Source organism: Cebus imitator, unplaced genomic scaffold (assembly GCF_001604975.1).
Source record: "Cebus imitator isolate Cc_AM_T3 unplaced genomic scaffold, Cebus_imitator-1.0 Scaffold102, whole genome shotgun sequence".
NCBI classification, from domain to species: domain Eukaryota; kingdom Metazoa; phylum Chordata; class Mammalia; order Primates; family Cebidae; genus Cebus; species Cebus imitator.
The window spans coordinates 564,804-576,090 of record NW_016107417.1 but is presented as its reverse complement, the minus strand read 5'-3'; the positions used below and the strand labels follow the sequence as shown (position 1 = coordinate 576,090).

General features: G+C 43.3%; 1 protein-coding gene across 7 annotated transcripts in view; it reads right to left on the bottom strand.

The window, feature by feature from the left end:
• The window catches only part of KMT5B (lysine methyltransferase 5B), a 59,106-nt gene that overhangs the window by 4,772 nt on the left and 43,047 nt on the right, over positions 1-11,287 (bottom strand). For 6 of the 7 annotated variants that reach the window (XM_017536946.2, XM_017536949.2, XM_017536947.2 and 3 more), the window contains one exon: positions 7,565-7,761. In XM_017536946.2, coding sequence (XP_017392435.1) covers positions 7,565-7,761 — 197 coding nt within the window. Of the gene's footprint in view, positions 1-6,315; positions 6,536-7,564; positions 7,762-11,287 lie in introns of those variants that run through there. The other variant, XM_037741521.1, reaches the window with a different exon arrangement.

Sequence of the window (11,287 nt, the reverse complement as noted above, 5' to 3'; positions counted from 1 at the left end):
CCTCAGCCTCCTGAGTAGCTGGGATTACAGGCACGCGCCACCATGCCCAGCTAATTTTTTGTAGTTTTAGTAGAGACGGGGTTTCACCATGTTGACCAGGATGGTCTCGATCTGTTGACCTCGTGATCCACCCGCCTCGGCCTCCCACAGTGCTGGGATTACAGGCTTGAGCCACCGCGCCCGGCCTTAAATGTTTCTAAAATCCATTACTCATTAACCCGAAGGAAGTACAGCACTTGGCCAGTAATATAGAATAGAAACAGAATACTAATGAGCTCTAAGGAACACATTCTATCACAATGGTTTCAAACAAGAGAAACAGATCCTAAGAACCATATATTATCACTCTGAAAAGTATACTGTCACTATCAAAACAGCAATGCACTAAATTGTCCCCCTCAACTCTGTGAAGAACAGAAGCAGCAACAGGGGGCGGTCGAAGAAGAAGAGCTGCAAAGCCTCCTTGGCTTCGTCCCTTCAGTGGCTGCCAACGGCTACAATCACAGTGAGGGAAGAGGCACATTGCTAGAATTCTGCACTCTCAGGACAAAGGGAGACCCAGCTTCTTTCCAAGGCAAGGATAGAAAGGGTTGCAATGACCCTGATGGTAATGACCTGAGTAGTTATGAATATGATTCAATTTGAGAACGAGTGTATTCTTATCCACTGGAATTACATAAAACTACTAGGTATAAAATACATATTTTTTAAACATAAGGATATTTAGATAATTCTTTTGCTACAGAATTTCCTTACGCTTACAAAGCTTGCCTACAAGGTGGATTGAGTAGATGTGCTGTCAATATAGAGAATGAAGTTGAATGGCTTCTCAAAAGGCTTCACATGACTCATGCTTAAGCTGCTCCCGCCGTGTCTCTGACCTTGCCACTGACTGTTATGTTAGTTTTTCCTCTGTGCTGACATTCTGGACTATTATTTATAGAAATTTACATGAATCAATTTCTCAGTTACCTAGTTCCCGCGTGTCCAGTCGAAAACTTCTTCCTAATCAAAATACTCCATTTACAGATTATTCACTAGAGAAGCTAAGATAAGCAAAAGAATAATCACCACCTCTCACCAACGGGGAGAATAAAAACAATAAAATATGGGTAAGCTCAGCACACTGCCCACCCAAGTGAGGACCAGGATCCTGAAGAGAAGTCTCCATCGCGTTCTATATGCCTGAGGGTTGCCGGGGCCACTGCCATTCCTTCTACCCAGCTAAGCAAGTAAGCACGTTAGTTACCATTAGTTCAGTTTTTATTGAGAGAGGAGCAACAATGCATCACAAACACTCCAAAAATATCAAACCAACAAGAACAGAAGGCTCTGCACCTGAGGTCAGTGGTTCAAAACCACCTGGCCAATACAGTGAAACCCTCTCTCTACTAAAAATACAAAAATTAACCAGGCATGGTGGTGCGTGCCTGTAGTCCCAGCTACTCGGGAGGCTGAGGAAAGAGAATCACTTGAACCTGGAAGATAGAGGTTGCAGTGAGCCAAAATGGCACCACTGCACTCTAGCCTGGGTGACGAGAGTAAAACTTCATCTCAAATAAAAAGAAGGCAGCCCTGCACGCAGAGACTGGTTCATAAATGGCTTCAGTGTAATAAACCAGCAGAATTTACAGCAAGGAGAGATTCACGGTTTGAGCCAAGAACATATTTACACATGTGGGCTGCTACCAAGGTGGCAGCCTATTTTTAGAACAGTAGGAGGGTGAAGTTTGAATACGAGTCAATTTGAGAACGAGTGATTTTCCACTGGAATTATACAGAACTACCTCATAGCAAATATATTTTTTTAAAATAAGAAATTTAGAAAATAAGAACAAAATAGGGAACTCTGGCTAAAGGATTTCTTTATGCTTATGACGCTTTCCTACAAGGTGGACTGGGTGGACGTGCCGCCAATATAAAGAAAGACACAGTAGTGAAGACAGAGCTGCACTGCTTGGCTGCCCTTTGCTTGGCTTCTCAGATGTGGCTACGATGATTCTTTGCTCATTCTATGCCTCCTCAAGGACCAACTTATGACTAAACTCAATGGTTTTCAACCTTTTATTTCTCCTCTTTCCATTCCATTCTCATTTTTCCTGTTTCCCCAACAATCTGTTTACACCACATACCTGCAAGCACCCTTACACAACAATCACATCTACACCATATTCTCAACAGCAATCCCCTGCCATCTGGATCCAGCCTGCTCCTCCAATGAGACAGCCTTGGGTTCGCTGACAACTCTTTTGTCGTCAAATCCAGCACATACTCTTCAGCCCTCCCCTTTCTTTTCTCTGAATGTGACACTGATAACCATTTTTTCTTGAGAAAACCTTTCTTCTCTTGGCTGTCAGAGTGCACGTCCTCCTGGTTTTCCTTCTCCATCCCTGGCACACGCCTTTCATCTGCCCCCTAGACTGTTACTCTTCAGGCCTTTGCAGTCCCAGGCCCCAGGTGATAAGCACCCATTCTCCCATGGCTATTACCACTTACAGGCTGATAGTTCCCCAACTCTTGTCAGACTCTCTCAATCAGATCCAGATCACCAAATACGGACTGTCTCTAAGTCCCTAAATAGAACCCCACCACCAAGTCTCCTGACGACTTCCCCTTTCGAGGTCTCCATCTCAGTCAATATCGCCACCACTGCCCAGCTGCCTAAGCAGAAAGCTGGAGGTCCTCCTTGACTCCCGCTCTCCTCAACTGCCTCACCAAGCCAATCACCAGGTGCCATGGAGTCCACCCCTGCAATGTCACTGCAACCTGTCTACTCTTCCGTGTCTTGAATGCCACAGTTTCCTGCCTGAACTATGGCTGTTTTGTTTTTCCTGTTTTCCCAAAAATCCATTTACCACCAAACAGCCAGGATGATTTTCTTAGTACGTCATGCAGCTTCTGGGTGTTAAACCTTTCAGCAACCTAATGCCCTAAGAATTAAGTCTAAAATGTTAACCTGTGGTCACATCTCTTTTTCTTAGCCGGTGCTTGTCACGAAGCAGAGCTTTGACTCAAGCCCTACTCTGTCTACGCAGCTGTCTGAAAGGCCCTCTGCTTTGAATATGCTTCCCTTGGCCAACTTCTCATGCCTCTCTAAGACTCAGCTTAGGCAACACCTCTCTCGGTGAGCCTCTCGGGACCTTCTCTACAGTGCCCTTCCTGTCTTCTCACAGCACCCAAGAAGCTCCTTACTTGGTACTTATTTTCACCCATTAGATGAATCAAATTTTACGGTGATTCTGAATTCAGCTCTCCCCATCCCATCCCTCCTTCCAAAACACTCACTGTTGGCAACAGAAAACCAAAGCATTTTCATGTTGTTGTGTCTAAACTAACATAAACAGTCCATTTTTGAGCATAAAATGGGTATGTATTTGATACAATGTATTCTATCAACACAGAGATTTCAATACATATTAGCAATGTATTTCAATTTTGTTTGAAAAGCATTATTTCATCAAAAGCCCTGTCAAAAAGTATGCTCATCAAATCAAAGGAAAAAAAAAGACAGGCAAAGAATGTGAGAAATGTAATGAAGATGAGAGTCCAGTAGAGTGACAAGGGCCCTTTCACTGTCCAAAGAAGCTACCCTGTCCTCGCAGGGGCTGAGAATTTCAGTGAAGGCTAAAGGAGGAAGACAGTAGCCACAATGACAAAGTAAAAGTCAATGATTTTAAAAAGTCTACCAAGAAACCAAGGACTATGACCTAAGTGGGGTAAGATGAGCCTGTGTTTGAGTTTGCTTCAGCACTTATATGCCTTGTATGACCCTTCCCCTGAGAGAAATCTCAAATGCATGGACCTGGACAGTAATTTTAGGTGGGGGTAACACATTCTTCTCGGTAACTACTACATGCTACATGCTGTGCAAAATGGTCACATCCATCCTAATAAATGCCTTTGGAAGGAAATGAGATTAAACCTATGTGAAAACCAAGCTCACATGGACTAGTGTGCGTAAGGTCATCCATCTGGTGAATGGCAGAGAGGGGGCTTCAGCTTAGGCCTTCCTGAGCATTAAAGTCACTCTTATGCTGTCTCTAAGGCATGCCACAGAAGAATTACGGTGTCAGTCTCAACTCACAGGTAAAGACCCCACTACATGGCTATTGTAGTCGTTTCAGGGTGTCCTCAAAATCCTACGGCAGAGTGGCACCAAGATTTAAAGCCAGGCAAAAGAGCTATGAATAACTCGAAGGCCTTCCCGAGCACTCAGGCTTCACTGGAGATGCACACGATTAGTGGGAACGAAGACGACACAAGGGCTACAGCTCAGCATCTCCAGAACTTAAGGATTCAGAAGGCCCCTACAGGACTTTAAAGATCTTGGGCTCAAGGAGTTTACTAGGCACAAGCAGTTTTCATCTGATGTGACCAGCACAGACTGGCAATGGTTGCCTGGAATGGGGTGTTAGAAACAACTCTGAAGCAGCCTTGGCTCAGCAGAAAAGTGTGTTCAGATCAACTGATGACATCAGTGACAGGGCCAGAGAGAGAAGCAGCACCCCAGCCTCTGCATCTAGGACAGGTGCTCCATAGTTAAGATCAACTTCTCCCTTTGGCCGAGTCTTCTGGGGCTTGTCTTGACTTGTGGCACCATCTTCAGACTGCTCAAAGCCTCTGGTCTCACACTCCCTATCACAGCACTAACTTCAGAGGGGGTATCCCAGTCAGCAAGGCGTTAAGAGGCCCGAAAAACCAGAATCCTCTAGTCCTGGCATTCCTGTGGGCTGGATTTGTGAAAATGGATTCCTTCTTGTCTCTACTTCTGGATGCTAAAGCAGAGTCACACTGTAGCTCTCAAGAATACTTGCCAAAAAAGCACCTGTATGGAAGAAAATTTTTCTTCCAACTACATAGAACATTTCTTTATACATTTGTTCAAAGAAAGCAGTTCCTCTATGAGCTGCTAAATTCTAAATGAACCACAGGATAAAGACAAGCAGCCACACAGAAAAAGCACTCCACACCCATACACACCATGTGCACCTACCACCCTGGGAGGAGGGGCCCGGCAGCTCTGGTTTTCCTGCCAGCCGGCTTTCAGAGCCTTTCTTTCAGACAGATGGAGGGGATGGCTGAGACAAACACCAAAAGAAATACAGCCTAAGAGAATGCATGTAAGAACTCAGGAAATCCTTATGTGAACGACAACATACAATGGTCTCGGAGACAACTAAAGCCTCTAGCTCCTTCAGAGAGAGCACTGAGCCACATCTATCTGCTCTGTCCATGACCTCAGAGTTAGTCATACTGACCCCTGGATTGCGCCAATCATGCCACGGAAAGGGAATTTGAAAAAAGCAAGCGCCCCAATATCAGCAGTCACTGCAAAATGTGCACCCTTCTTCTGTAATGCTGACAGCGATTATTCAGTCCCTCTGAACTGGAAAACCTGTGCTTCCAGTCTGCTCTGCTTACTTGTGCACCTGTCTTATCCTGGAGCTAAGGTATAAGCTCCCTGAGGAAAGGACCCAAGTCCAAACATCTTTGTATGTCTTAAAGAACTAGCAGGATTTCAATAAGTATTTAGTTTATTAATATATATTCCCAAATACTATTTGGTTTAATAAATATTAATAAATGGTTAAATATCAGTACACCCAACATCTTCCAAAAATTATTTGTATTCTCACCTTTTAAACTAAGTAGTATACTGAGTTTAGCAGCTATACGCTAGTAATAAAGTTACTACTTAAAAGCGTAAAACATCTACGTGACAGAGCCATTCAACACAGGCAACTCTGTGGCTGTCTCCACATACAGATGGCAGCACGCACCTAAGTGTTTCTGTTTTTATTTTAAAAGACACAGGTCTCAACTGGGCGTGGTGGCTCATGCCTGTAATCCCAGGACTTTGGGAGGCTGAGACGGGCAGAATCACAAGGTCAGGTGTTTGAAACCAGCCTGGCCAATTTGGGGAAACCCTGTCTCTACCAAAAAAAATAAAAATTACCCGGGTATGGTGGCGGGCGCCTGCAGTCCCAGCTACTCAGGGGGTGGAGGCAGGAGAATTGCTTGAACTCAGGAGGCGGAAGTTGCAGTGAACTAAGATTGTGCCACTGCACTCCAGTCTGGGCGACAGAGCAAGACTCCGCCTCAAGGGAAAAAAAAAAAACATAGGTCTCACTACATTGCCCAGGCTGGTCTCAAACTCCTGGGCTCAAATGATCCTCCCACCTCAGCCTCCCACATAGCTGGGACTACAGGTGTGCACCACCATGCCTGGCTTTTAAGTGTTTTTATGTCTGCATTTATAAAACGGGCTTCACAAGATTCCAGTTTCACCAAGGAACCAGACTCAGAAAACAAATGTTCGTTATGCTGCATTTATTATGAGAATCCACAGTCAACAGTGAATGATTGACTAACTCTTGTTGCTCACTCTGGACATTAACGAGAAAGACTACAGCACTGCGTTTACACTACACGGGTTATGCTTTGACTCTGACTCCCAGCAGCAGGTAGATTCAGGAATTCATGGCAGTGACATTCACCATCATGGGAAACACCTTCCCTTTTTCTTCAGGATTCTCTGTAGGGGAAGAGAGCACCCAGTGTTGGGCTGAGAACATCTGAAAGTGGGGAGAAGAATCTAAAATAATCAGTATCTCAGAGGGCTCTAAGGTGCCAAGAAGTCTCACCGGACATTTAAGTGCCAACAAAGACATACTTTCGGAATCACCAAGTCAAAACTTTCTAACTTCTGTCTCTGGGAGGCAAGTCAGACTCAAGAGTCTCTATTGCTTTAGTGGCAACTACAGAAAACTGGTGTTACCCAGAAAAACAGGAGCAATTAGAATGGTTCCAATACTTCAAAACTCCACAAAGAAGATGTGCTTTGCTTTGCCCGTTCAGAGTTTCTTCTTTCCTTTCTCTGTTTAGTCGTTCTCTTTTTCAGTTTCCATCAGATCTTGCCCCCACACACCACTGGAATCTCAGAGGTTGCTTCTTTCTCCTTTCCATCTTTATTCCTACTTTCTGGGGTAGCCAATACAGCATGTCACCATACGGCACTGTTCAAAATGCTCCTCTATCACAATTCTGAGTCTGGTACTGGTGGGTCTGCCGAACTCGGTCAGTTCATTTTGAAAAAGGTCAGCAAGCAATGAAAAGGTGGAGGCCTTGAGGCCAGAAGCTATGAATTCCTCAAGTCCATCATCTTTTCCTAACAAACTGGCTAGGCACTGGAACGTGTAAGAGCCTAATAATTCTATTTTTGTCTTCTTGCAGGACCTAATGACATCATCATGGTCTCTAACACCTTGAAAAGGTTGTATTTAAAACATGTGACAACCTTGGAACATATGATGAAGAACTCACATCCAGTTACCAAGGTATTCAAGAAAAATAGTCTAGAGAACGGTACTGAAGTTGGGGCGGGGGGGATATAGACTGTGCCTCTGTACTCAAATCATGTCTAGAGCCTTGAAATGCTGTCAAAGCTCTCAAGTCCCAGTTTCTCCCAGTATTTAAAAGCTTAAAACTACTGAAGCACACCTTAGAAAGCAAATTGTGTGAAAATACTTTTAAAAGATATGCTTATCAAATCTCCCTTACTTACTTGCATTGTTTTTTTCCTGAGTGGTATCTGCATCAGTGTTAGAGCTGACAGATTGACTGTCTGAATTTTTGCTGCTGTCACCTAACTTTTTAAGCCTATTTAAACGTTTATCTGTTTCTCTGAGTCCATATTTGCTATTGATAACAGGAGCAGGCGCAGGCAGTCCCACTCTGGATTTAAAAGCACCAGTTCCCCGTCTGAAAGAGAAAATAGCACAGGTTAAACAAACAGAACACACTTTCTTTCTTTCTTTTTTTTTTTGAGACAGAGTTTTGCTCTTGTTACCCAGGCTGGAGTGCAATGGCGCAATCTCGGCTCACTGCAACCTCTGCCTCCTGGGTTCAGGCAATTCTCCTGCCTCAACCTCCTCAGTAGCTAGGACTACAGACACGCGCCACCATGCCCAGCTAATTTTTTGTGGTTTTAGTAGAAATGGGGTTTCACCATGTTGACCAGGATGGTCTCGATCTCTTGACCTCGTGATCCACCCGCCTTGGCCTCCCAAAGTGCTGGGATTACAGGCTTGAGCCACCGCGCCTGGCCACACTTTCTTATAACAAGCTTAACTGCTGAGGGTACTTAGCTACAAGCTAACAGATGTGATGAGCTGCTGAGGCCTTAACCACCACTGGAAACTCAAGACTAGAACTTACAAAGGAAATTAAGAATCTGTATTACAAAATAAACTCTAAATCTATACTTAAAATAATAAAACAACTTGTTATGACTATTATCAATTGTTAGTTGTCTGAGAAACTACTGGACCTTCTAGAGTTTCTTTTTTTTTTTTTGAGTCAAGGTCTTCTTCTATCTCCCAGGCTGGAGTGCAGTGGCATGAATATGGCTCACTGCAGCCTCAATCTCCCAGGCTCAAGCAATCCTCCCACCTCAGCATCCTGAGTATCTGGGACCATAAGCATGTGCCACTACCATCAGCTAATTAAAAAATTTTTTTTTGTAGAGATGGGGTTTCAGTGTTACCCAGATTGGTTTCCAACTCCTGGGCCCAAGCAAGCTTCCCAGCTGGGTCTCCCAAAGTGTTGGGTTTACAGACGTGAGCCACCACGCCCAGCCCTTTGATAAACATTGCCAGATGACTTTGTCAAAGGAATAGAGCAAATAACGGTCCTACTAGCATGGTATGAGTTCCTATGTCTCCACACCCTCACCAATGGAACACTGCATCCCTTAAATTTTGCTGAAGTGATGAATGAAACTGAATACCTAATCTTGTTTTCATCTCCTTGTTTATGGTCATTTTTTTCCTGTGAAGCATCTCTGCATCTCTTTCTCCTTTACCTTTTTTCCTATTTGACTACGGAGATTTTTGTTATTAGCTTTATTTTTATTTTTGAGACACAGTCTCACTGTGTCACCCAGGCTGGAGTGTAGTGGTATGATCTTGGCTCACTGCAACTTCCATCTCCCAGGTTCAAGTAATTTTCCTGCCTCAGTCTTCCAAGAACCTGGAATTACAGGCGTGTGCCACCACATCTGGCTAATTTTTGTATTTTCAGTGGAGATGGGGTTTCAGCATGTTGGCCAGCCTAGACTTGAACTCCTGATCTCAGGTGATCCGCCTGCCTCGGCCTCCCAAAGTGCTGGGATTTCAGGCGTAAGCCACAGCATCCGGCCCTGTTATTAGAATTTTAACTCTTGCTATATATGTACTTTATTTTCCTTCAGAATATCATTTGTCTTTTGACTTTATTTTGGCCACTCAAAAATTTCCAGATTCACCATTCCTTATGTCTTTCAAAATGATCTCCATTAGCCCAAAGTTAAACATATATTCTCCCAAATTTTCCTAATAGTTTTATATCTTTTTAGATTTTTAATCCATCTGGATATTATTTTGTATATGACGTGATAAAGAGGTCTAACTTGGTTTCCTTCTAGAAGCACAATGAATTATAACAACATCATTTATTAAAGAAATCGTGGTTTCTCAACGCGTGTTATTCAGATCTCATGTGTACTTTTGCCTTTACTTCAGGACTCTTCATGTCCTGTTTTAACTATTTGTCAATTTCTGGGCCAATATCAAATTCTGATCAGAATTATTTCTAGTAACTTACTATCTGTTGAAGTCTTTCCAGCTGTTCTTTCTTGGCTATCATCAGATGTACTTTCACATAAATTTTAAAATAATTTTTATCAATTCAAAAAATAATTCCCAAACAACTCATACATTAACTGGGAAAAGAGTAATGTTTTTATGATTTTAAGTCTTTACAGGTAAGATCATAGCTCCTTTTACTTAGGTTTTATTTTTTGGTTCTTCTTTAGATTTTATGCTTTAAATTTTTTTTTTTTTTTTTTTTTTTTTGAGACATAGTTTCACTCTTGTTGCCCAGGCTGGAGTGCAGTGGCACGATCTCTGCTCACTGTAACCTCTGCCTCCTAAGTTCAAGCAATTCTCCTGCCTCAGCCTTCCAAGTAGCTGAGATTACAGGTGCCCATCACCACAGCTGGCTAATTTTTTTGTATTTTTAGTAGAGACGCGGTTTCACCATGTTGGCCAGGCTGGTCTTGAATTCCTGACTTCAGGTGATTCACCCGCCTCAGCCTCCCAAAGTGCTGGGATTACAGGCGTGAGCCACACCCACCCGGCCTATGCTTTAAATTTTCTAGAGTAAAATGTATAGTACTTATGAACATATTACAATTACTATTGTCAGTATATAGCATAGCACAGAAACATGCTTCAAATGTCTCCTGGAGAGTCTAGTGTGACTCAGTCTCTCTGTACACACGACTCCAACGACTCTGACTTCTTTACGGAGCCTCTACCTTTTACCCTCTGCCTCTCAGCACACCATGTGTGCCCCTTTCACTGAACTGCCCTCACAGCTGGCACCATGCTGGTCTTGTTTGTCCTGCATGTACTTGGCCTAACATTAAGTTACTGTTCCGTTAATATGTAATCAATAACTGAATGAGCTCCTAGGCTCACTTTCCCAGCTAATTTCTGGAAAGGCAGAAACAATTTGGTGTTTCCCAGATTTTTCAATGCCACATGCAGCCAATCTTCAAATCAAACTGCTCAAACAGTCGGACAATAGCCATGACCACTATGCTTTATCATGCTGTTCCATTTAAAAAGGATTTACACATGTTTCTGTTTCTCACACTAACCCTGTGGAGTAGGTGGGATTATCCTCATTTTCACCAGTGAGAAAACTGAGGCTCAAAGAGAACTAATCTGCTCAAAGAAAATGGCTCTACCTGCAGTTCTAAACCAGGGAAAGAGCTGTTTTGGTGTTTGGAATCCAGAGTACGTGGTTAGGTGTTTTCAGGAAGGCCTCCAGAAGCATCATCATATTTATTTACTCTATTCATTTGTTTACCAAATATTTATCAAGGACTTACTATGTGCCAGGTACTGTTATATATTTTGGGGACATAGCAGAAAATGAAACAGATACAAGTCCCTGCCTTCATGAAGCTTATATTATATTCTAATGGGAAAATAACCAGAAACCGGCTGGGTGGACCACCTGAGGTCAGGAGTTTGAGACCAGTCTGACCAACATGAAGAAACCCTGTCTCCACTAAAAATACAAAAAATTGGCCGGGTGTGGTGGCGCATGCCTGTAATCCCAGCTACTTGGGAGGCTGAAGCAGGGAATCGCTTGAACCTGGGAGGCAGAGATTGCAGTGAGCCCAGATTGTGCCACTGTACTCCAGCTTGGACAACAAGAGCAAAACTCTGTCTCAAAA